The 26,246-nt window shown below is 41.7% G+C and overlaps 2 protein-coding genes across 3 annotated transcripts; both read right to left on the reverse strand.

Annotated features, from left to right (window-relative positions):
- Window positions 1-3,484: 3,484 nt before the first annotated feature.
- On the reverse strand, window positions 3,485-9,619 carry LOC121595793 (pupal cuticle protein 36-like). The gene is made up of 4 exons (XM_041920019.1): window positions 9,412-9,619; window positions 4,641-4,941; window positions 4,332-4,581; window positions 3,485-4,267 (listed from the first exon to the last, which is right to left on the reverse strand). Exons 1-4 carry the CDS (start codon window positions 9,418-9,420, stop codon window positions 3,667-3,669), a joined length of 1,161 nt encoding a protein of 386 aa, XP_041775953.1. The 5' UTR covers window positions 9,421-9,619; the 3' UTR covers window positions 3,485-3,666.
- A 13,147-nt stretch (window positions 9,620-22,766) lies between these two features.
- Window positions 22,767-25,993, reverse strand: LOC121595797 (endocuticle structural glycoprotein SgAbd-1-like). Of its 2 annotated transcripts, none has more exons than XM_041920025.1 (5): window positions 25,774-25,993; window positions 25,411-25,707; window positions 24,251-24,491; window positions 23,859-24,136; window positions 22,767-23,008 (listed from the first exon to the last, which is right to left on the reverse strand). In XM_041920025.1, the coding sequence occupies exons 1-4, from the start codon at window positions 25,792-25,794 to the stop codon at window positions 23,946-23,948; spliced, it is 750 nt and encodes a 249-aa protein (XP_041775959.1). In that variant the 5' UTR covers window positions 25,795-25,993; the 3' UTR covers window positions 22,767-23,008; window positions 23,859-23,945. The 2 variants fall into 2 exon arrangements, with proteins under 2 accessions (XP_041775959.1, XP_041775958.1); XM_041920024.1 differs by having other exon boundaries at window positions 25,411-25,710.
- Window positions 25,994-26,246: the final 253 nt, after the last annotated feature.

A 26,246-nucleotide genomic window follows, 5' to 3' on the forward strand; every position in this document is an offset into this window, starting at 1 on the left:
ATTATCCATTTCCAATAGCACTTAACATTTCATTTCATTTCATTTCATTTATTTAATACAATATCTCCCATCAAGGCTAAATATAATAGACTTAAAACAAATTAAATACTAACAAATAAACAAAATAATTCATGAAAAACTAAGCCTAACTAACCTAGTCTTGACCTAGCAAAAAAGAAAAGAAAAAAAACAAGGGTAGAGCGTAGAGACTATCATAAACTTAACAAAAAAAAAGAGAGTAATAGAAAACTAAGGAGAATAATTAAAGGGAATTAGAAGAAAAAATACGGTTACGGAAAGAGTTAAGAGAGGAGTCGAAATCAAAGAGATAGTAAAAGTGGTTAAACAATCTGAAACAGGACAGAAGAGGGTCATTGAAAGTATAAAGAGTATGACGTGTTTCAATTGACAGAGGATCACGTGGACAAAGAGAACGAGAGGGAACATACAGCGAGATGGACGAGAGTAAATCAGGAGCATCAGTAGCAGAAAGTAATAAGCCACCAATAAAACAAGCCTGAAACACTTGGCGGCGGAAGCTTAAAGAGTGAAGATTGAATAACTGCAATCGCGTTTCATAGGGAGGTAGTGAGGCAGCACCGAACAAACGACGAAAAGCAATCCTGGTAAAGAGGCGCTGAATGCTTTCAATTCTCGAACAGCCATCAATAGTGGGAGGATTCCAGATGATACTAGCATATTCAAGAATAGGCCTTACCAAAGCACAATAAAGGATTCTTAGGATGCTTTGATCTCTAAAAATAGAGGTAAAACGTAAGATAAACCCAAGGGTTCGGTTTGCTTTTAGTAGCACCTCATCAAGCTGCAGTTTAAAGTTAAGACGACAGTCAATTATAATACCAAGGTCACGGATGGACATAACACGAGAGAGGGAAGTGCTAGAGAGAGTATAGTTAAATAAAATAGGAGAAAGAGAGTGAGAGAAATAAATAACAGAACATTTTTCGGGACACAGGCGAAGTAAATTGGATGAACACCAATGAACAAATGCATTGAGGTAATGCTGAAGTCTCAGACAATCAGAAGAAGAAGACACAGGTAAAAAGATTTTGATATCATCCGCATAAAGGAGATGACCATCCGGAGGTAAAACATTACAAACATCATTGATGAACAAAGAAAACAGCAGTGGACTTAGCACACAACCCTGAGGGACACCTGACGTACAAAAAAACTCCTCAGATAAGTACGACCCGGTTTTAACCCTGCATGATCGATTACTTAAATATGAGGACAGCCAGCTAATAATGCCATCACCAAAACCAAGTTTAGACAATTTAGCTAATAATAAAGAGTGAGGTAAACTATCAAAAGCAGCAAGAAAGTCGGTGTATATTGCATCAAGTTGGGTACCGGCCTCAGAAGATCTAAAAATATTGGAAACAAAAGACATGAGATTAGTTGAAGTAGACCTACCAGGCATAAACCCATGCTGTTTAGGGCTAATAGCTGAACTACAACTATGAAGTATGGTTGGAAGGATACATAGCTCAAAAGTTTTGGCTGTGGCGCATGTTTGGGTTATCCCACGATAATTAGAAACAATGCTACGGCAGCCCTTTTTGTGTACCGGAAAAAGCCAACAGGATTTCCAAAGAGCAGGAAAAACCCCAAGAGAAAGTGAAAGGTTGAAAATTTTAACATATTTGTAGTTGTTGGTTGTGGTACAATTATAGGGGTTTTGATCTCGTGGATCTCTTTCGCCTCTTTATTTGTAGTAAGTGTTACGTCTAAGAACTCATTTTCTCTAGATTACAATAAAGATGATGATTACTTTTTCTGCATATTATTCATCTAATTCTTTTTTTTTACTTAGTTCAAGTTAAGTTTAAATCTAGATTAGTAGCTATATACGATATTATTTTTAAGACTTATTGAGAGAATGTTTTTTAGGCCGTCCACAAGGACAGAGAAGGCGTGGTAGGCCCAAATTGATGTGGCACGATGAGCGGACGAAAGTGAAATTTTCCAGTGACAACAACGCTCAACACAATTAAAATCAGCCTCAACTTACTTCAAGTAACAATCATGTTCAAGAATATTGTAAAGTCACTGCAAATTTATAACATTTATAATTATTGTCAGTAATATATTACTGCAACATCTCCGACAACAAACAGCCATTACAAAACCTTATGTGATGAGTATTTACCATAACATCCAATCAATTATAAATTTATCCCTACTGAGATTGGCTTTTCCTTTTTAAGTTTGAATTACTGTAGTCCCATGCGATTATTAAGCGATAATGAATGGCTAATAAATATCATTCCATGTAATATTTTGTTTGTCAAGCTTCCGCGAACCGCCAATCGATGAGTGGTGACCAACCTGACAGTTTCCTTTTGGAGCGTCCCACCATCTCTGGGTTTTCTTGGCTATCCTCCAAATACCCATGTCACGACTCACACAGAGGCGGGTGGTAATCTAGGCGGGTAATTCAGTTCGATCGCAGTACACAAACCACTCCACATGAGGATGACATTTTAAAGCATTGTGATCGAAAAGCCCGATCCCAAAGGCTGTGACCATTACGGAGGATGGCATGTAGGGACATCAAGTCATGCGAATTGAGGGTCAGACGAGTGTCTTCCTTTTTGAGCTCGATTCGGCTCATGTACGAAGCGATATCGCACTCGAAACTGAATTCGATTGAGTGCCCTATGGTTTACCTAGACCATCTTCGAACCTGTCACGATTTTTCGAAGCCGACTCCGTTCCGATTAGATGTTCGATGATCCCCGTCTGATGGTGCTTCAAATTGACTTGTACAAATTATGCTCATCGCTCGTGCTTCTATTTCGATACATTATCTTCACGCCTTTGTTGAGCTGCGGATGGATCTGGTAGCATGGAACATAAATCAGTCGGTATGCACGGTTGAACTGTGAAACGGCAATTATGCACGTTGTGATGACATTAAAGAGACATGTCTATAATTTATGGATGAGTTTGATGAGAATATAAGGGAGTGGAAAAACGCTTTCAAGAAGCATAATAAATTATCCCCCCCCCCCCCCAGGTCAAAGAAGGGTTTGCTTGATGTAAGGGATTTACTAGCAAGTGATCTTATGAATTATTTCAGCTTATTCTACTAAAACAAATTTCAATTCAAAGTGTACTTAAGTATAGCCATTAGTTATTTTGAAGTGCCCATACTCTGTACATCTCATCTCTCCAGTGTGCATCTCATGTCGGAGCTTTTTTTTCAAAGAGATGCGACAAGCTTTTAAGTCGACTGCTTCAGAGTCGACTTCGAATCGAGCTTTTTCCATTCATTCATCGTCAACGCTAAAGATCACTCCATGACTCCAGACACTCAGGCGGCCTTCGTCTTTCGCGCCGGTCAAGTTCAAGTTCAAACCAGTTCCCAGGCTGCTTGAACCTCCCGCACCGTCATCATCATCTTCCCGCTTACTTTTCACAACATCGTTAACATAGAGAGGTACTCGAAGTGTTTCGTTTTCTTTTTTTATTACAACCGTTCACCATTTCACCTTATTTACAGCGAGTGAACTATTTTTCTCATTTGTTGTATCGTTTCGCTTCAATTTCGTTGGTTTCGTTTGAGTTTTTGCTTGTCGTTTTAAATGCACTTTGCATGTTGGTGGTGTTTTGTGGGCTTAATGTGATACGTTGGCGCTTTTAATACTGATAACCGGACTGAGGATTAAACGACCCATTGCCCGACGGTCTTCCGGGTGCGCTGGGACGCGGAGCTGCGGGAGCTCCCGGACCACCCGATGGATATCCAGCGCCACCTCCGGGTGCGGCAGGACCTCCAGCGGCAGGATAGCCAGCCGAACCACCGGCCGGTCCACTCGGGTAGCCTCCCTGGCCAGGACGTCCACCAGCAGGACCGGTGGCTCCTGGACCGCCAGCTCCGGAAGGATATCCACCCGAACCAGTCACCGAGCCGGGATAGCCTTGGGATGGCTTGCCAGCACCAGGATAGCCACCAGCACCGCTTGGACCTCCTGGGCCTCCGGCACTACCACCAGCAGCCTGAGCGGCAGCGATCGCATCAAGTCCCTTCTGAATCTCTGCCGGAATCGGCGGTGGCGTTGGCAGATGATCTCCCTGTGGCTGGAATCCATTCTCGTCCGCGATATACGTCACAGTGATAACCTGCCCGTCCGGAGCGGTATAGGAGTAGGAACCCTGCACGCTTGGAATCTCATTGTCGGAACCCTTGTTCTTGATCTCACCCTGCTCCTGCACCTTAATACCGTTGGCCGTTTCGTAGCTAAAATAAAATTAGAGTGAGTGTGAGACATGATGATCTCAAACTTATCCTGAAACGCACTTACCTGTATTTGTAGGTTCCATCGCCGTTGTTCATGTTTTCGTAGGAAATGATTTCTATCGGTGGTTGACTTGGACCAGCTGGGGCAGCTCCTGGGGCACCTCCACCAAATCCACTGCCTCCCGACGAGAATCCACCCGAAGGTGCTCCAGAACCGCCGCCAAAGGATGATGGTGCACCTCCACCAAATCCACTCGAAGGTGGACCATAAGCAGGTGCCGGGGTTCCTGGACGACCAGCAGCTGGGCCTCCTCCTGGATAGCAAAATATCATGCAAATTTGTTTCTTCACGATTTCCACTCCACAGACTTACCAACTCCACCAGGTCGTTGCGCTTGTCCTCCGAAACCACCGGCACTTGGGCCGGCACCACCAAATCCTGCTCCCGACGGAGCACCACCTCCAAAGCCACCACTACCCGGTGCCGTTCCTGAACCTCCGAAGCCCCCGGATCCACCCGGACCACCAGGTGTACCGCCAGGGCGGGAACCACCGACCGGCGAAGGAGCCGTCAGCCCGGGACCACCTCCAGCAGCAGCCGCTCCCGGCGGAGGTAGATAATTGTTGTCCAGGCGGGCACACGAGCAAGCCGCTACCAGCGTTGCGAGCAAGAACTGCAAAGACAAGGTGTTGCAAAGGGATGATACAATCGACCGTAACCTTAGTACCTGAGACACACTGTTACGCTGTTGCAATGCGAGTGCCGCAAGAGTGACCCATAAAAACTGGAGCATACCGCTCCATCCCACGCTTGAGCGGTCACGATATTATCATAAAAGCATCTCGAGCAGAAACCAAACACGGGGCCGAGGTCTTTGAGTGTCTTTCAATGCAAACATTGTTGTGCATCTAATGGAGGCAGGACGGAGCCGGCTGGGGCCAGTGTCTTAAAGAGTGGCCTTTCTTATCGCACCATAAGAATAGTCTCGAGCGGGATCGTATTGCAGCGCGTCAATCGACAGTTGCACAAGTGGAGGATGCCTTCTTTTGGGCACCTATCTTTCTCGATCGTTTCCAGCGCCAGTAAGTCATGCACCAACATTGTGTGCCTGAGTGCACTCGCGAGCGGGGCATGTTGGTACGATGTTAGCGGATGCGAAACTCGAACACACATACCTGCCAGCGAGGCCCGATGGCAAAATGGCAAACGATTCGATTGAATTGAGAAATGAAGACGCTCGAGATTGAGCGCCAAGAGGACGGCGTAGGAATTCTGTTTCTTTTCCTTTTCTGCATTTGTCGCTTGTGAAAATAAAGCGGATTTTGTGGTGCTGGAAGTCACGCTTGGTGTCGAAACACTGTGCGCATCGGTACAGACGGCACAACATAATTATCGACGACCTTACACTGTGTTTTGAGAACGGGGTAATGGAATGGGGAAGAGTCTCTCTCTTAACTGATAAACCTTTCATGTTTCTGTTTCTATTTCCCGCTTTGTGACACCTGGCACAGCATTTGAAAATGACGTTAGCATTGAAAGCTCTGGGAACAGAGCAAATAAAACCGAATCTTTCTTTAGGCAAATCATTGAATTGGGTGCAAGAACACTGGCAATTGTTGCTGATAAACTAACAATCCAAGAGAAGCCAGAGTGCTTTTTTCGAAACTGTTTCAATTGCATTGTATTGTGAATCGGAGGTTTGCATGGACATGCGTCCTAGATGTCGGTGCCAGCAAAGATACTAGCCGGAGCTCAATGCAAATGGGATCATTTACACTGAAATCGTGAACCTAAGGGGGAAGTCACAAAAGACTCCTATGTGATGCAAATAAGTCATAAAAACAGTACTTCTGGGGCAGTAGTGAGCGCATGACCAGAACGATCGTCGTTTTTAGCAATGCGGCTGGCGCATTAAACTGTGCATGTTGCAGATATGCTTGTGAACTAGGTATTCCGTCATCGCTGTTTTTGATGCTGCTTCCTTTTGTTGTTTCGGTTGGAAGCAAGATTAGGAAATCCAGTAGCTCATTATACTTATGTTTCATAGCGTTTTGCATCTCTTCATGGTTTGGTTTCTACGCATACCTATTTTCAGACTGATCAACAAATAATTTTAACATGTTTTGTGAATGATAGTTTTAAATAATAGCTGATACAAATCATATTCATAACAATCGTTTTATTCAATTTGTTAGGTATTTTAATATTGAAACTCGAAAAATGTTGAGAAATTCTATATTATATTTCAACAAACATTGAACAAAAGAGACTTTTTAATCAAATACTGAATGAAGCTGTTGCTAACATTACATAAAAAATATTATAAAGAAAGATTATTTTAGCTTGATTGTCGCGAGCATCTTTGTGTATTGTTTTCATAAAATATTTAGATATATAATTTTTATCTTAATAGCTTTGCAATAACAATATGCATCCACATGTTTTAACTTTTCATACTCTTCTTTGATTTATACATTTCGATGTTCGCTAATAATCTTGAACAGGGATTCACTTAGCAAGTATATGTCTTGAATGAGAACTGAGTTCATATTATATCGTGTATGAACTTGACGACTTGTTCACAATACCATATAATAAATGTGTCCCAATAGCCGAACAATAGCCGAATTTAGCAGCTTAGATATAGATTTATCTATACTTAAACATTTAAATAGGGTTATAGAGTTTCAAATAAAATATCAAATTTTTTACATTTAATATTAACCTTGGTAGCGCATTTCTAATTAAATATTTAGATTTATTTAATATTTATTTAATTTGCTATTTTAGTAAAAAATACTATTTTACTAACTGTTGGAAAGATGATGAGATACATACTCACATAGTTAAAACAAACCACAGTTCTCAGCACAAAAAAGAACATCGACAGAGACACACCTTGCCGTACACAGTTGTAGTAGCAACAGAAGCTCTCAGTCGGCGTTGAGTTGACCTCTTGTCTCAAATACTCCCAGCTACATGTTTTGTGAGGACATTCGTGAAGATTCTCCCTCGCAATTGAGCTGCCAGCCCGATAGAGCATATGGAACGATCGTGCTGTGGGACAACCACCACACATCCAAAGATGACCTTTTGCAATGCTTGAGTATTTGGCAAAACAGGAAAATGGTACATCGGTAAAAAACAGTAGACAAACCCTCAGAGAGGAACACATATCGGGCGATGGAAAACTTGTGTTTAATCAAAAATTTTACAGCTTAATAGCGTTACCCAATAGCGATCGGCGAGCGCAGCGGCCAAAATGGGATACAAATTTAATAAACCATTACTGATCGAATAACAGCCGCAAGACAATCGGATTATGTGTTCCTTTCACCACCCGCTGGTAACCACCGGGGTAACCGAACCCAATCGGCTGCCGATCGTTGGTGGTTGTATCTTGTTTTTTTTATCACTAGTTTATGCTGCATGCCTGCACACCGCTTTTGACCCCGAGGATGGGTCTGAACCTAATCAGTGTGTTTAATCGCAAACGCCTAGGCAAGTGGATATCTTTATAAAAGTGGCATGATAGAATAGGTCTGCCGCTAAGGATTGACTGTTTCATCACAGACGAGCTGTACATATTCTCTCGAAGATAGTTAAGGAATCGAGATGGAATGCAAAAAGCAAACCGTTTCGGTGGTGACCTTTCCGGCCCGCGCTTTGTCGTCGAAATCGTCAAGGATGATTATTTGCTATCATTACAATCAATTAAATGTAAACACCCCAAACCGCGGCCATCGGAGGGTTTCTCTTTTCGGGCTCACTCAAGAGTGTAAACGTGACGCGGTGTGTTTGCGTGATGATAATAAGGAGTTCCACGGGTAGGATTCGAAGGCGCTGTGTAGTTGTGCGACTCTTCGACACCCTTTTCGGGACGAGCATAATAACAACGAGCACACGAAGTGTTTCCCAATCCGGCCACAATCATAATGGTATTGCTGCTTGCAAACAAGCACAATCAGGTATTGGGCCGTGTGCAGTACGCCACCCTATTGGTAACAGGGCCAGGTGAGAACGATTCTCGAACATCAGGGCAGGATGGGTGCTCATTAGTATGGGATTACGGTAATCAACGCTTTGGAATGGAGCGCGATTAGTATAAATGACATGATGAGTGGCTTCTACCGGCAATTGAGTGTACATAATTTCATGGCGGGAGTAGCCACGAGGCTTTCGGTATTGTCAAGGCAATAATGCTTCTGGGTGGTTTGAGTGGTTTTATGCTGGTGCAAACTGGTGTTACGTGTTAAAGCGTAATTTTATGAAAATAAAAGCAAGTCCAATTGGTCTTGCAATAAACGATGGAGATGGAATATGCTACTCGTGTGTGAAGAAAAATTTTTTAATTAAATTTGATATTTTGTCTGGCTAACACTTCTTTGATTTAAAAAAAATACTTAAAAACATGTGTATTATATCTAATAAAAACATTATAACTCCAAAAAAATTTTTTTTAAAAGATGAATAAACATAAAATTAATTGTGAGTGGTATTGTTTAAATGTTATTTAATGTATGTCAGACTTATCTTCAATTTTTGAATAAATCTTTTGCCTTTTACCAAAGATTTCCATGATGAAATACTTTAATAGTTTTATATTTGTTATTTACATGCCTTTTGTTTAGATTATAAGCTAAACTTTATTTTAAATTCACATATCAGTATGAAAACAAGACAAATAACAACAATTTCAGTTTAAGAAACAGTTGAATAACATTGTTGCTGAACTTGTATACACGTTATTAATTTAAATGAAAGACAAATCGTATGTATGAATTTAAATAGGAAATAGAACTAATAGTAAACAAATATGTGTAATACTATTGCTCATTTTGATGTAATCAAAAGCATATGAAAACCATTTTAAGGTAATATCAATCAAATGATGTTTTCACTTTTTTCATTGTTGGTATTCTTTTTACATTCCAAAACGATAAACTAAAGCACATTTTACATAATAATCAAATGTAAATACATCAAAGGCCTTCAACAGAGTTTGTAAGGTGATAAAAGAGCCAAAAATTGTATTTAAAAACACAAAACAATATTCCACTTTATGTGACAAAGTAGTCCTAATACACTGGAAAACCAAACACTTCTATTCTATCAACTACATTATACAAATTAATTCACTTACAACTTTCATGATGAACAACAGATAACAGATCACAAACTTAAACAATCAAAAACAAATCTGTATCACAGATAAGGTACTATGTTGCACTTGTGCATGCAACTGAAGAGCGAAACTGCAAACGCTGCAGTTGTCAATAGCACCAACGCAGCACGGACACGCGAGCACCGAGCACTGAGTAAGGGATGACACTCCACAGTAGGAAGAGGCACAGATCCGAATGTGTTGCTGTGAGCGGTAAGTTCTGCTTTATATATAATCCTCTTCATTCGTGCGCTCGCCGTACCGATTGTTTTAATGCAGTCGGGTCTCGCGCATCCCTCCAAAGTCCCTTCTTTCTCTCTAGCGCACTGTGCGACAATGGCACTGCAATAATGGGGGTGGTGGTGCTGGTGGTGCTAGCGATGGTGGCAGCAGGTCCCCCTAGTCCCGAGCCCAAGAATCTGCGTGGTTCACTTTCCAGCCTTGCCAGCGGGTCGATATCGAGCCGCATTGGGAGGGTGGTGGAAGATACACTGGGCGAAATGAAATCGAGAGTCATCGAAGGCTCAGAAAGAGAAAGGAAGGGTAAGCCCAGCGATCTGAGGCTGGAGCGGTGAAAAAGCTTGTGAATCAGATGCAGTAAGTGCAGCATGAAGTATGGAAATGACCCCAAATTTTGGCTCGATTTTGTGTGATGATTTTGAGTAAGCTTTGATGGATAGGAAGATTATGAATTATTATGCGAATCATTTACCTATTTTTAACGTGCCATAAAAATTAGCTACGGCATACATACATAAACACAAAACAATGAAAAGCCAAACGATTAACCAAATCACTTTAATTTTAAGACGGTATCATTGTAAACAAAATATGAATATTAAATGATAAAATGTATTCCTCAATTATGAAGTGCTGTAAAAATATTATTTAGATTAGTTGAAATTGTATGAAGAACAGTACCATAACTTAATTTATATCACACAAAAACCGTTTTTGTCTAATTTTAGCTCTAGTTTCATAGTCGCTGCATAATGAAGAAAAAAAAAACACGCTACACAAAATACAGATTCAGCAAAACACGTGCATCACAAAACTAATTTCTGTGTAACGATCTGTTGACGTCGAATATCACCACTTCAGAATGACGGATGCTCGGACGGACGACAATCGAATACAATGTGCATCGATTTGTTTCGCTCGATCGATTGGCGATCATTAAATAAACAACGTTTCAAATTTACGATTCCCCGATTAACACTCGGCGTTTTCCTTCCGTTGCTGCCGTGGTATGCATACTGTCAGGGATGTCATCCTACGGTTGAATCCACCTGGTTGGACGGATCCATCTTACCCGATAGTGCGAATCGTAGCGTATTGCATACAGTGTGTGTTTGTTGCTTTGTTTTTTCCAGCAGTTCTATTGAAGTTCAAGAATATTTCTCCTCTCGCCGTGTGGTTCTTACATACAGCATGGGTACGGTTACATCCGATCAAGGGCTGGTGTGGGTAACGTGGAACAAAAAAGCTAATCATAATTCCCATTTCGGTTGCAAACGCTTCAAAGGGCAAAAGATTTGTAAGCCATAGTGGTTAGAGTGGGAAGAGATCTGAAAGCTGATTTAGTTATGGAAATGAGCCATGCGTTTCATTGTGTCGTCGATACGAGCACAATATTGTTCTGAAAGCGCCTTGCCAGCTGCATAAGGCAACACAATTTACCGACCGAGGACAGATCGATCCTTGGCAAGCGATAAGCAATGATGATCGTAGAGACATTTCCAGACATCAAGTCGGACGAAACTTTGGGCGACATGGAAAATTGTGTAAAAAGGACGCAAAAATGCACCTGAGCAGAATGCGGCAGAAAGAACTAATCAGAACTCACAGTTTTAGGAGATTTAGGCGAATACCGCGTTGTTAAGCTGGGATGATTCATTTACAAAATATAAATAGCTCCCAAGTGCCGAAAGGCCATCCAACAACCTGTGTAACGCTTGAGCAGGAAAAACAATCGTATGCTTGCAATAAAATGCGCAACACGGCTTTCGATACGTGCAGATGAGAACGCTATTGATCACCTGTCGATTCGCTGCCGATATTGGTTCAATTTCGGTGTTGAAACGCGTTCGCCTGTGCTCGCTCCATTTCTCGTGCCACCGAGAAGCCATCTGCTTGCGGCTATGTGCCTTCTTTCTTCGAAGAACTCTTCTTCCCACCCTTCCCAAAACACCGATATGCAAACGAACGGAACGGCTTTTCCGACCGACAGTTTCCCAATCGCAAACACCAAACAGGCATGGAACCGTTTTCCGTTCGATGCGATCGCACTGGTTGCAAACTTGTTGCAACGCCGGCCTTACTGGAGCAAATTGAACGTGTGCCCTGCATCTCTGTGTGTGAAATGGAGCAGAGGGAGTGCGCGATCGAGCGTGCACTATGCAGCCGGCGCATCACGATCGTCCGATTGCGCAGCAGCCAAATTTATCGCCCACTGGCGGTATCGTCGGTATCAGGTGGCGCTACCTAAATCCAGCTCGGCAGCAGATCGTTATCATCGGTGCGATTACCGGTTCGATTGGTTTGCCACCTTCGACAGCTGGGAGCATCGTGTCGCACCCTGAAGATTCTGTGTCGCCGTTAATCTACCACCCATCCGCGATTCGTCGCACGTGATTGCAAGAAGAAGCAACACCGTGTACATGCGCTTTGTGCGATTCGATTGATCACATCGATCGGTGTGAGGGTGCGCGCGCCCGCGCGATGATGACCTACATTTTGGCAGCTAACCGAGTCGTCAGCCATACATTCCAAACTGGCAAGATGCGGGATGTGGATGCGAAAATTAAGAACCGTTCCGGAGAGCCGTCTGCAATCGCACGGCACATCGGTTGGCAGCTTTTGACATTTGCACCCAGCGTGCGCACGTTCCAACCGGTGCCGATGCGAAAGGTTGCGGATTGATGCAATAATTACTCCCGATTGCTGTGGGCTGTGGCGTGCGGTTTGATAGGATAATGATTTAATTGATTCCCGATCAGGATCAGTGAGCGGGCGAGTCGTGTGATGGGAGCTAGTGAGGAACGCCAACGGCATGGCCGCGCTATTTCCGTCAGGTTGTGAGTAGCTTCGTTGTGTGATGGAAAGGAACTAAAGGAGCATTTATAAACGAAGAATATCCTTGCTGTGTGGTCGAAGCTGTTACTGACTTAAAAGGCCGTAGGGCTTTATTTCATAGCGAGACTATAAGCAATATGTAACGTGATGGAAACATGTTTCCTAATTGTTGAGGTGATTCATTTTTTACTTTTTTTATTCTACATCTTTAGCTCAGAAGTGGCCGCAAAAGGTAAATAGTCCCTTAGGGATTGGTCATATAATTATTTATTTATTTACAATAATAATAGAAATAACTTTACAGTAGTCAGAACATTTTTTAATTATATTTTATCTTATAAATTATAGCTTACGGCTTTTCAGGTACTGGCATATTGACGGTTACATAGACATCGGATGACAATCAAAATAGCGGTTATAATTTTAAAAAATATCATGATCACATTAAGAAAGTCGCAGTAGATATTGATTACAGCTTTCTAAAATCTATTCTACAGTTTTTATGTGTTTTTAGGTCATATGTTTCGGATTCAAATCGTAAACCGAATATTTAGCAAACGCAATCTATAACTATAAACTAATTCAATCACAAATTGATAAGTATCAACAAAGTTTTGAGGGCAAAGATTTAAAAAATGTACTAAAATGCTGTTTTGATTTTGTGAGTTGTAAAGATTGTTGATTTACAGGCATACAGACTTACAAAATGTCTAAACATTTGTACCAGTCTTAGAGGTGATTTGGTAGACTATTGGATTCCTGCAAGGTCTTGATGTAGGTGTCTTTGGTACCTGCAAGGTCTAGTATGGTTTAATTTATTTCCGGATCGTCTCCCCGTATCTATACAAGAGTCTAACAAGGGTCTATCTTAGTGATGGGTAAATACGATTTTTTACCGGAGTCGGATAGATCCGACTCCGGTACCCCTCGGAGTCGGACTCGGAGTTACTCCGGACTGTTTTACCGGGGGGAGGGGGGGAGGGGGTGCGCACGAGCAAACCTCCGGACTCATCGACTCCGAGTCCGGATCAGTCACTCCGGATCACTCCGGATCAGTCCGGATCACTCCGGATTACTCCGGATCACTCCGGATTACTCCGGGTCAGTCCGGATCACTCCGGATCACTCCGGATCAGTCCGTATCACACCGGATCAGTCTAGAGGACATGTGTAGCCGTGTAAATTTTCTTTGTATCTTTTGCCTTGTCCTTGCCTTTAGATCCTGATGAGTGAAGCATGCATACCTTTCGGGTACGTTCGGGGTATAAGCTCTGTCCCTCTCATGTTAATCGTGAAGATAGAATCGTATGCCATCGGCTGTGCATTCCGGCGTGGGCAGGCCCGTGGACGCCGTCTGTTCGCAGACATTCAGACTCATTCGGACTGATCCGAACTGATCCGAAGTGATCCAGAGTGACCGGGACTCATTCGGACTGATCCAAACTGATCCGAACTGATCCGGACTCATTTCAACTGATCCGGATTAATCCAGATTGATCCGGAGTGATCTGGAGTGATCCGGACTGGTCCCGAGTAATCCGGACTGATCCGGACTGATCCGGACTGATCCGGAGTGATCCGAAGTGATCCGGAGTGGTCCGGAGTGATCCGGAGTGATCCGGAGTGATTTGGAGTGATCCGGACTGGTCCGGAGTAATCCGGACTGGTCCGGAGTAATCCAGCCTGATCCGGAGTGATCCGGAGTGATCCGGACTGATCCGGACTGATCCGGAGTTGAATTTGGTTGTGATCCAGAGTCGGAGTCATATTTTGCGCACCGGAGTCGGAGTTGATCCATGACTCCGCTCCGGATTACCCATCACTAGTCTATCTAACAAGTCTAAAAATATTATATGGATTTTGACGTTTCATTGCTCAACGTGACATGGAAAATTATTAACACAACCGTTTTTAACACACTATGCAAAATTAACTGATTTTTTTAATGTTTTATTGATAAGTACTACAAAACCATTACAATATCCTTAGCTCTCTTGCTTAGTACACAATTGGAGCATATTTTAATGTATACTTCATACCTATTTTGAGCTTATACTTGGGCACTAGCATCAAATCTCAATTTTTGCATTTGATCTGCAATAATAACCTTTGAACACCTCATTTATTACTTTGCATGTAACCCAAAACCTATTATTTTGCTTGCAGGAAGCATGCCACAATATTTAATGGTGCGTTTTTTAAAGCATCGAGCTGACTGACTGGGTGAAGGTCGTACGGTAAGGAAGTTTAATTTTTTGTAGCTTCCAAATTCATACAGCAGTAGTGGCGTTTGCGTTTACAGTACACCAACACTAAAGAAACGAAGAACCAATGAAGAAAACGCAACAAGACCCCTTACACACATACGGTTTTAAGGTATTTCAGAACAGTTGTTCCTTGGCAAAGAAAGATTAGCTTTAATCGACCCCAGCGTACGGCAAAGTTCAGTGCAGTACGTGCCATTCAAAGTTCAGTATAGAAAGTGTGTGTGTAGCCGGGGCGCTTTGGGTGCGCACCGTAGCAAATCAATCAATTCATCAACTCATCAAACTCATTTACTAATTAAAGGCATCTCCAAAACACTATTACCATCGATCCGCAAACCCCCGGACAAACCAACCACACAGTAGCTTTAATTTCCACAATTAAAAGATTCCATTGTCCTGCAGCACGCATATGTAGCTCCGTGTCCGATGCAAAACCGATGATGCATGGAATGTGTAAAACAATCAATGCCAACCCTCGAACATCGGTCGCGGAGCGGTGCTTGGACCCCTACAAACCCGCGCGACAGTGTGGAGGGCCATCGAGAGTGGATCATTAGATCTGACGTTACACGATCGGCTACCGCGATCATGATGATGACCGGTATCGTTTAGCTCGCTTAATCACGATCGCGAATGCTCATCCGGTCCCGTTGCCCTCCCTCCCGGCTGCCGCGTGCATAAGTGCACAATATCGCACTGATCCCCATCAAGGATGCAATGCTGCCGGGGAAAGGATCTTTGATCGGTGACGGTGACGATACTGGCACCTCGCACCCCACGCCAAGGTCCGTACGCATCCAAACGTACTTTATGTGCCTTTATGTGCACGTATCGCCCGGGAAGAGAGCTCCCTTTTTTTTTAAACCAAAGAGTTGAAGACTTTGCACTACCGATCTGGACGTGTGTTAGAATGCTAGTAGCTTCTTCTTTGCTTCGGTTCGAGTGCCCGCTCCGCTCCCGGCGACACTCTGCAACGGCCCACCAAAGTGGATGGCAAGTGACGGCGTACCCTTGGAGATGCGTTCCGTTGGCAAACAAATCGACCCGCTACGGTGCTCGGGCTCGACATTCTGTGGTCTAGCATTTTGCACAGCTCGACTACCCCCGCCCTCACAAGAGCATCTGCACCCTTGCGTACGCAGCCGCACACACCACGCAAAAGGGATGTTTTGTTTCGAGCGATTTCGTTCGACGAGCATTAATAAGATCACCTTGGCGATCTCGGTGCCGTGTGCATGTGTGCACGGTGTTATTACAAAACACAACCGCGAACGGCAGGGCAATGGCAGGGTGGTGAATGATGAGAGGAACTGACTCCAGGTGCACTACTGTCACTTTAGCAAACGGTACACGGGGTTTTAAACTGTCGTAGAGCAGCGCTTGGTGCTTGAGAATGGCGCGTGGTGACCTTGGCTCTGAAAACCGAAAGACCAAAGGTTGGTGAGATTATAGGGTTGCCCTGGCTTTGCACCGCACGCCGGTGGCTTCTTCCAAAAGCCGCGAACCGTATGCACAAATATAGCCGTGCCAAAGTTCAGTGCTAGAACGACGAAAAGGGAGCAATCATGGATTCGAAAATAGAAGGAGAAAAAAAAACAACTAAACATCACACAAAAAACGCAAACACAAATGCATCGGCTGCTGCCGTACTAGTAGTAGCAGTGGTAACCACATCATGGCTCATCTTCGGGGCGGAACTGGAGCGTTCGCGATGAAGATAGAACTAATTTTAGCAAATTGAAGCAAATCAGTTTCATGCCTGACACCAAATCATCAAAACGAATGATTTGACATTTGGGGTGGCTTTGGGAACGTTTTGGGGAGGCTGTCAGCGGGTTGGATGTACAGAAAAAGGTCGACATTTGATTGATCCGTAGAGCTGTCGCTGATGCGTCGCTGGTATGCTGGAGCACTTTAGTAGTCGTGGCTGACGTTGGGGCAAGTATTTTTGCTGAGCACGATTCGGATGGGGATGATTTTTGCTAGGATGTGTATTTAAATAAAGAGAAGCGGCATTGACTTTCGGCGGGTAAAAGCTGCCGCAACAAGAAACAAAAGAAAACTGTTGATTTGAATCGTAAGTCGATGCTTTAGTGCTCCATATCGGGGAACATATCAGGACACGATAATGGGGCATGAATCCATTCAATTTGGGACATTCAAGATTCGTAAATGTATTATTCAATCTTACGGCTTTTGCATGCTTAACATCATTATTACCATTATATTAATATTAATTCATTTATGACCTTTATATCAACTTCGTTTTATGAATGTATGAATCTATGAAGCATCATCTATGACTGCAAGACAGTCCCGAGTCTGCTAGATGCCCGTCTTTGGTTCTAGCTCCGTGTGGACCGTGTCCCCGTGTAGCAAGGGCTGACTATCCGACTGCATGGTGCTAAATAAGTCTCGAAAACTTGTATAGCCCTTTATTCACACGTAGGTCGTTACAACAAAAACAAAAAGAAGAAGTACGTCTATTAAATCTGACCCCTGGGTTTGGATTGGTCACAATCCGGCATTTTGTTCGTTAGCTTTATTCTTATTCTTATACGACACACGAATCATGAACGTTTTCGTAAATTTGAAGTTTGATCAAATCATCTGTCAAAAAATTTACGCTTCCTGTGGCGGCGTTTTTGGAGGGATAATATTGCTAATGCGTAAACTCGCTCTCAAATGTAATGTAGTTGTTCTTGTTAGCCCTCCCGTGGGTAATTTTAACCTGTCAGAAATATTGTCTAAATATAGTTCGCTTTTTGTTTACCGTTGGGGGTAAGTTCGTCTGTAAAAAGGTTCACACTCCCAGTTTTCGCGAAAATTTCTCCTATTCGTACCTAACATCTTTTTGACGAAAAGTTTACGCCTGGGATGACAGTTTATGCGTAAGCTTTTTGAATTTACGCTGCGTATGACGTGAGTACAGGATCTACAACCCTCAAAAGAACATCGTAAATGAAATCAATAGTAGTCTGACGTTAGACTTGGCTAACAGATAACTGTCAAACTGAAATGATGATAAAAACAACTAAAACCTACCAAATATGATCGCTTGAAAAAGTAAATAGCGTTCCCAAGCCCACTGACATTAGACTTTCAGCCATATCTCAACAAAATACTGCTCCCTTTCCAATAGAAAGATAAAATGTCAATTGAGCAGCCGCAATCGCATCCCCCAATCTTCCAGCATCAATTGAATTTTGGGGCGGTTGAGCAACAATAAAACGGCTGTGGTGGGCTTTCGCCTCTTAGCGTACTATATCTTTTTATTTCACAGCACCAAACGCTGACAAAAACTTGCCATTTGTGGTGGTTCCCTTACCGCATTGTCGAGCGCTCGTAAACTCATCGCACTCTGCCGGCACAAATTAAGCAAGCTTCTTCACGCACTATAGACAGCATTCACCAGCCAGTGCAGTCATCCCACCGGCTTTGTAATTACTTCATCGTTGGCTTAAATGGTTCGACAATCGACAATGCTGAAAATTCTTGACCGTCTGCTTGTGACTTGTGCAAGGATATATTTAGCACCGAAATTACACCTCGCCCTGTAAAAGTGACGGTGCATTCCAGAGGTGACAGCATGAAATGTGAGCTGACATCGAATCATCTCTACGGATCGCCTTCATACAACACCGAGAAGGGTGTTCGTCTCGTTACCGTGCGCCATATGTGACATCTGCAATTACCGCATATGATTTCAACCGATCGCTTTTGGGACAGATAGTGCGCCGAGTTGCCTTGTGGACCCATGTTATCATAAGGAGTGAAGGGAAGCTGATAGTGAAACCATTTTGATGCGGTCGATGCGCATCCATAAGATACAAGCAAGGCTAATTTTTGGTACATAAATTTCGTCCGCATCTCCCATTTGCTGGTCCCCTTTTTTCGGCTTTGCCTCAAAGCGCCGAACGTAGCATCGGCTCTTCCAACCGACCGTCACTGGCTTTGCAAATTTGTAATCTTCGATTCGGTGTGACTTCCATAGATAATCCTACTTGGCTGTGCTTTGACGCGGCTAGGGAAGGGACGCGATGATCGTGTTCTTGCACGACGGTTCTCTTGCAAACGACAGAAACACACGACACGATTTCGCGCTGAGCCACACTCGTGATGATGATTGTCCCGGCCCGGTCGGTGATTAGCCCGATGATCGCGAGGCGGTTTTCCACATCACTACAATGTTTGCCGCGCTAATGTGATGATGTGAGGTGCGGATGCGGCATAGAACGAATCGAAGTCGAAACGCGACATTAAGAATTCGATCTCGTGTTTGTCGCACGTTTTGCTCGCTGACTCATCGATGCGCGATCGTTAAGAGAGCCCTGGGAAGCAGGTGCTTGAACCGTAAAGGGCAAACCGGAACTGCTTATGTTTCTAACTTATGCTTTGTAAAACGATGCCAGTGTAATTGGGTGCAATGTGAGGGCCCTGAGTATGATGCATTAGGGGAAGAGCAGTGCAACACGTGCCGAGTAGTTTATGGCTTGTTTGGGCATCATGTCGTTGGCAGTGCTTATTGAACATTGATCCAATCGTTTTGGTGGAATTATTTTATTCGAAAATTGCTAGCGAAGTAAAAAAAAGGAAATACTTTTGTCGCAACACCAACAAACAACCTTTGTCGTTGAGCTTATTGCATAAATTTAACGTCATTTTGATGTGAAAAGTATTGGTACGAAATCAACTATTAGTAATAAATTATTAAGAAAAAGCTTAGCTGCAATAGTAAAATAACACATTTTAAGAGCTTCAACATTAATGATAGGCTGAAATAAGCATTTATATGTAATTTAAAATAATCCATTTTAATGTTATTGTGACGATAATTATAGATAACAATGTCACGCTAACTTAGTTGAAAGTTCTGAAATGAGAGGCAGAATTTTTGTAATGAGACAGCTCCATGTTATGATAGACTTACATTTCAAAAATACGTTCCAATTACCAGCTTTAACCGTTTTCATTTGGCAAAAAGCTTTGCAAAAGCTCTGAAAACTCTTTCATGCGGTATTTTACACTGTGCTAAAGCTTGTTCAGTATGCAACCCGCATACACTATCACAATGGTATGCTACGAGGTCATGGTATGGATTAGTTTGCAGCATAGAAGTCTGAAGTTTACTTGCACGTGGCCAAAATAATACAAAATTATATTGAAACATTTTGTTTTCTCTCCCATAAAGATTTTCATGCAGGTAGTAATAAAAAAAAGTATTTTCAAACTATATTTGCTTCAAATTATGTTCTTCTTTTGCTTATCAACATCAACATTATCAATGTATTTTTCATGCACTGATAAAAAGACTGTCATAAGCACCGTTTTCCATTTCAAACACCATATTATGCATCACCGGCTACGGTAATCCGAGCAGAGTTCGATGAATCTTTTTGGTAGTAAACGGTGTAGCCTAGATGGGCCGGTCTGGTGGTACAGTCGTCACCTCGAAAGACTCAATAACATACCCGTCATGGGTTTCTTCATGGGAATTGAATCTTGTTGAACAAATTGAAAGCTTGTTAAAGGCTGGTATATCCGTTTAGGACGTGTTATGCTAAATAGAAGAAGGCTGGATGGCACAAATCTTGGTGTGTAATGTATAATTTTAACACGTACAAAGAATAATATGTATTTCGATATTTAAACTTAATTTTGAGATCCCTTTTGATTGGAAAACATATGTTTAAGGATAAAGTGATTTTAAAACGATGAACACATATATGATTGCGTGCATGAATATAAAACTGCCATTTTCTAAATCATAAAAGAATCGTGTCATGGAAACGCTCAAAGGATCGCGATTTTTTTTACAATTATTCCATGCAAAAGAAATTTATAAATGATCACAAAAATAAATTGAAATAAATGTTTATAAATCTCAATTGACGTTTGATTATTATGGCAAGAAATGGATAAGACGAACTGTAATTAAAACATTTCGATCCTAATGCAAATAAAACTACAAGCAATGTGTTTTATTCATATCTGCATTCGCATATTTAGTTCCCTAGCTGCAATGAGCTTTGCTAACTATATTCTTAATTGCATATTCCAGTAATATCCAAAAAACTAAATGATGCTAGTCAAGAGGAGCTACGTAAAATTGTCAAAAGTTCTTAAACGTTTATATTTAAACCAATCTCATTGCCTAAAGCGTTAAAAAATCTAATCATATTGTACAGTGGGAGTTTAGAGCCTAGCACAGGTCCTAACTGGTCTATAAGGAGGTATTTATAAAATGTTAATTTAAGCTTGTATATTCATTATTGTCCTAATTGGTCTACAAGGAAGTATTTATAAAAGGTAAAATTAAACATATACATTTATTTTTTTATTAAGCATCAATTTCATACATGTACTTATTTGGAAAACTTATTTTATTTACTTCGTGGATTGTTCCGGTACATTTTCTTTTCTCACTGGATTAATTTATCTGCTTGAGGGAATTTTATAGTTTGATTAATCTGGTATATGTCATCATAATTTGAACATATCATGATGGTTATGTGACATGCAGTACGATTTATATCATCTTATTGCAAAGGTCCTAAAGCAAAAAATTAAATAAAACACGTTTTATAGGTAATTTTATTTTGGTGTAAGTTCATAAAAACGTATTTTTAGTAGTTAGTAGTTCTTAACTACGTTGGATATTTCATTAAACCGATGTTTATGATTTTCTGAACAGGGTTACTAGGTTCATTTGAAGCACATTGCGCCAAATCCAAGAAATAGAGAAAGAATGCAAATTTCACCCTAACAACGAATAGAAAACGGGAGAGCGCAATCTAGAGCGTAAGGTGCTTTTGAGAGAGTTGTGAGAAAAAAGTAAGCGACTTCAATAAAAACGGATAAAAATACACAAAAACAAGGAAAAAACATAATTATATTCAATGATAAGATACTACCAGTTCAAAAAGGTTATTATACAAAAGTCTCATCAAACTAATTTAAAGCAGAACATTAGAAACATTGAGAACAATTGATAATTATACGATAAATTGTAAATTGCATACGATGAAGAAATGTTCTAATAGTACCGTCCGAACTCACTGGCTGAACTTCGATTTCCTGCCAACTATTGAATATGTGATTTTTAGTTAGCACGTTTTTCCATACAAAAAAAACAGAAATTTTTCTCAGCAAGCCATGTGATTTTTGTAAATTTTTCAAAAACAGGTTTTTCCATGCAAACGCATGTTTTTTAAATGAACTTTCAGCCAACTATTGAGTGTTCAACTAAAAAGCATGCCAACTAAAAAGCGTTCAACTATTGAATTCTGACTTTATAACATTTCTTAGTGTTTGTAACATTAGAAATGAACTATTAAACGTAGTTCTACAAAATTGAATTAAGCGAACTTTACTCAATAAATGATTTTTTTTAAGTTTACAGGGTTTCCCACGATTTATTGGTCAGTTCCCATGATTTTTTGGTGCGTTCCCACGATTTTTTGGTCGTATCCCATAGATTTTTGGTTCGTTCCCATAATTTATTGGTATTTTCCGATTGGATATCAATACAATTGGACCAACAAATTCTGGGAAACGACCAAAAAATCGTGGGAACGCACCAAAAAAATATGGGAACCCACCAAAAAATGATGGGAACCAACCAATAAATCGTGGGAAACCCTGTAAGTTGATTGCACTAGAATTGTGCAGAAATTCTTGTGGCAAATCCAGATTTACGGTTTTGTATCGCATCGTAGAAGTTTCATGAACACACAATCTGGTTTCAAAAAGGCTTTCTTATTTCAGTAAGCCAAATAATTCAAAGATAATGATCACTATTTATCCTGCCTTTAGTAATTGTAACTTAAACCAATTCCATCCAATTTGGCCGGTATATCTTTAGGTGTTCACGGATGATACAGAGTACAGCAATACTCGAACATACCGCAGAATTAAAAAAAAAATAAAAAAATAAAAAAAAATAAAATAAAAAAAATCATAAACAACTAAAAGAAACAAACTAAAAACATATTCATAAGAATCATTGTTCTTTATTTGCTTTCACTACAACAATCTACAATCTATGTACAAACAAAGTTATAACACGATGAGTTGGTTCCGAAAGTCTTGACAGTATCTTCCAAGAGTGACACCGATGATACTGAAGATCGATGAGCTAGTTGTCTGTCGCTTTTTGGTCATCCATTGCAGAGCAAAATCTCCCCCGTCGGTTCGGTGTAGCAAAACGTACGAATTAAAAAGGCGTGTAATATCTTGAATTAAAAACAAAACAACATGCAATTAATGACACATCAGACAACTCGTTCCGGCGCAATCTTCCTCCTCCCGATCTACTGCTTCCAATCGGTTGCTAATGTGTGGAAAAGTAATTACAATGTGTCAAACATGCATGTCGTGTGCGGTGGATGTAACATAAACCCGAAGCAAGCACCCTCCGTTACGATCATCATCAATTCATCTGCACAGATGAGGGAAGAGATGCAGGGAAGGTGGCAAACAAACAAACAGTTTACATTGTTTCTTAATCATCGAGGTTTTGCTTGTTCTCTTCACCAGATCATGGTTTGGAAGATCTCTGATTCTACTCCCTTCGCGTCTGTTTCGGAAACGAGCTCGAAATCAATTTGCATATTAATTGCGCATTTTAGCGAGACGATGCTATTCGCAACCCACCGAGCTCCACAGTGTACGTACGGGGAGGCAGCGATCCCATACGGAATGACAGTGAAAAGAGATTTACAACTTCGTACTCGTTCGGTGTATCGCACGAATGCATCGTGTAGTTTACGACTGAATGGACAGATTGCATCCTCCAACACGATGGAAGAGCTTCAGTCGGTGCAACAGGAAGAGCAGGGAGTGCGCGGTGGTGTTCGTGTGTGAGATTTGTTAGTCGATCGCGTTCCACCATCCACTCCCCTTTTGTCTGTCGTTCTGCACAAGCACGTCGCTATGCGTGGAATCTGTCTCCATTGTTTGCTTGAGGTAAGCAGAAGAGAAGGCTTCGTTCTACGTTTCTTCCGGTGTAATGAATGGTGCAATAACACAGACTGTGTCGGAGCGCTTTACCTATACTATAAGATATGTGGTGATGCTGTGTACCTGTCACACCGAGCCGATCGACGGTCGACACTAAGGACTTTTTGGGGTCAGTCAAATGGGGATAATGTTGCGCTCGCATCCGGTGTCTTAACCGTATCGGTTGTAATTGTGTCCACTGGCCGACGGAACGTGACCGGCCTGGTGGAAGCGGGGCTGGTTGTAGGCGGCATTGAACTGGGCCGAAACCGGTTGCGTCTGGGCGATCAGGGCAAGCGATTTCTGGATTGCCTCCGGGATCGGTGGTGGCGTAGGCAGATGAGCACCTTCCGCACGGAAACCTAGAGTAAGAGTGAGGGGAAAGTTATTGGCCGCATTAGCGAACGAGTGGGAATGGCTTATGGCCTTGGCAGGTGTAGCGCAAGTTGCGTAAGAAGGGTAAGACGAGCCCGTACCGTTCTCATCTGCAATGTAGGTCACCGTAATCAGCTGACCCTCGGGAGAGGTGTACGAGTACGAGCCCTGCACGGCCTGTGCCTCCAGGTCCTTACGACCGGCATTTTTCAAATATCCCTGTGCCTGCTGCTGCTGTCCGTCGCCGGTCGTATACGCGTACGAGTAGCTGCCATCGTACGAAACGTCATTGCTGTAGGAGGTGATTGGTACGAAGGGACGGATTGCGTTCGGGAACGGTTGCTGCGAGCATTAAATGTCAATCGTTAGTTTAGTCTTTATTAATTTAGTGTTATAATCGGTCGGTGGATCAGGAGAGAAAATAGTTCTTTAAAGCATTAGGTATTGTACAAGAATTAAGCAACACGGCTTTTTTGGACCGTTCCTCTTGAATAAAAAAAATGTACAAATATTGCTGCGTTATGTAAAAAGTGTACAACAGATAACATTAAAATCTAATTAAGTGTAAGCCACCTTTTTAAGCTAAAAATTGTGCTCTTTCTATTTAATTTGTCAACTTTATCGATGCTAATTTTAGTATTGCATCATTTGTTGAAAAAAGGCTTATGAACGAGACCTAAAAGCTTTCATAAAATAATGCAAATATAAAATAACACCTATCAAGTTCCATTTTTAATTGAATAATAAACAATCTAATTTTCTTATATACAGCATATTAATTATCTCTAATAATCGTAAATTGTGTACATTTATATTAAAAAATACATAAATTTCAGTTATTTTAAATCTTAAAAAAGTAGCTACAAATATTCATCTTTCACATTAACATATTATTTTTTTAATCCAGATGGAAAGAATAAAATGATATCAACAGATTGTAGCATAAGTTCATTTTGAAGCTTGAGTTTCATATTATTTTATACATTTCATTTTCATACATCTTAATTGTTTTAGTGATTATTTGGAATATTATCAAAGTTACTCCATCTCTAGAATATTGCCAAAGTATACTATTACTTTCGCCAAAACTCAAGCGATATTTATATTTGAGATATTTGATGTATAATCAAATTAATATTGTTTTGCATTTTCAAAACAAATATTCTGTATCCTAAAATGTGCTCCGTCATGAACGTTTATCGTTACCATTAAGTATGACCAAATAAAGTCTTGTGGGTTCTAAAAATGTACATTATCTTACCTGTAATCTTTGGCTAAACTGAGTTGGGTTATGCGGGGGCAGCAACGGTGCACGTAAGGCTTGCGGCTGATGCTGGTGTGCAAAATGGTTCTGCGATTGGTGCTGTTGCTGCTGCTGATGCTGGTGCTGCTGGTGCTGCTGGTGCTGTTGCTGCTGGTACTGCTGGTGCTGATTAGTCAGCCGATGGCCAACGGACGTATTACGCACTCCCGTATTCTTGTTGTAGCTAGAGTGCGCGTACTGATTCTGGGGTTTGGCGGTAGCACCACACGCCACAATCACAAGCACCAACGCGCACTGCTAGAACGAAAGCGAACGCTGTGAAACACTTGCCTTTTTATTTAACTGTCACTATCAATTTACCGTAAAGGAGAAACTAGTCATTTTGATGCGATTTCTTAAACTTGATTTTTTATTCGAAACAATAAGCTTTTCTACTCGCGGAGCACTACTGAAATACGTCAAACTACTGATTTCACACACCCGGTTCCCACCATTCAGCCTATCAAGTAAGCAGCATGGAGCACGAGCTGATCAATAATCTGCACTATCCAAACACCGACGACAAACTATTAGCGATGTTGCCCTCGGCAATTTTATTTATACAACCCATGCCGACCCAACCAGAGCCCTCGCTGTAGCTTCAGCCCGAAGACAGGTGTTCATGGCGGACCACCCCCGAAAAAAAGTGAATCAAATAAATAAAGCAACAAACAGCTACACAAAAAATGGCTACACTACACGCAAAATGCGGTTCACTAATCACAATACCGCCACGATCGCAGGTGCGCAGTGGTACGAATAGAACGTCCCAAGAGGCGATGCTCGGTGAAAGA

This window comes from Anopheles merus, chromosome 3R, assembly GCF_017562075.2.
Source record: "Anopheles merus strain MAF chromosome 3R, AmerM5.1, whole genome shotgun sequence".
In the NCBI taxonomy this organism is placed as follows: Eukaryota; Metazoa; Arthropoda; class Insecta; order Diptera; family Culicidae; genus Anopheles; species Anopheles merus.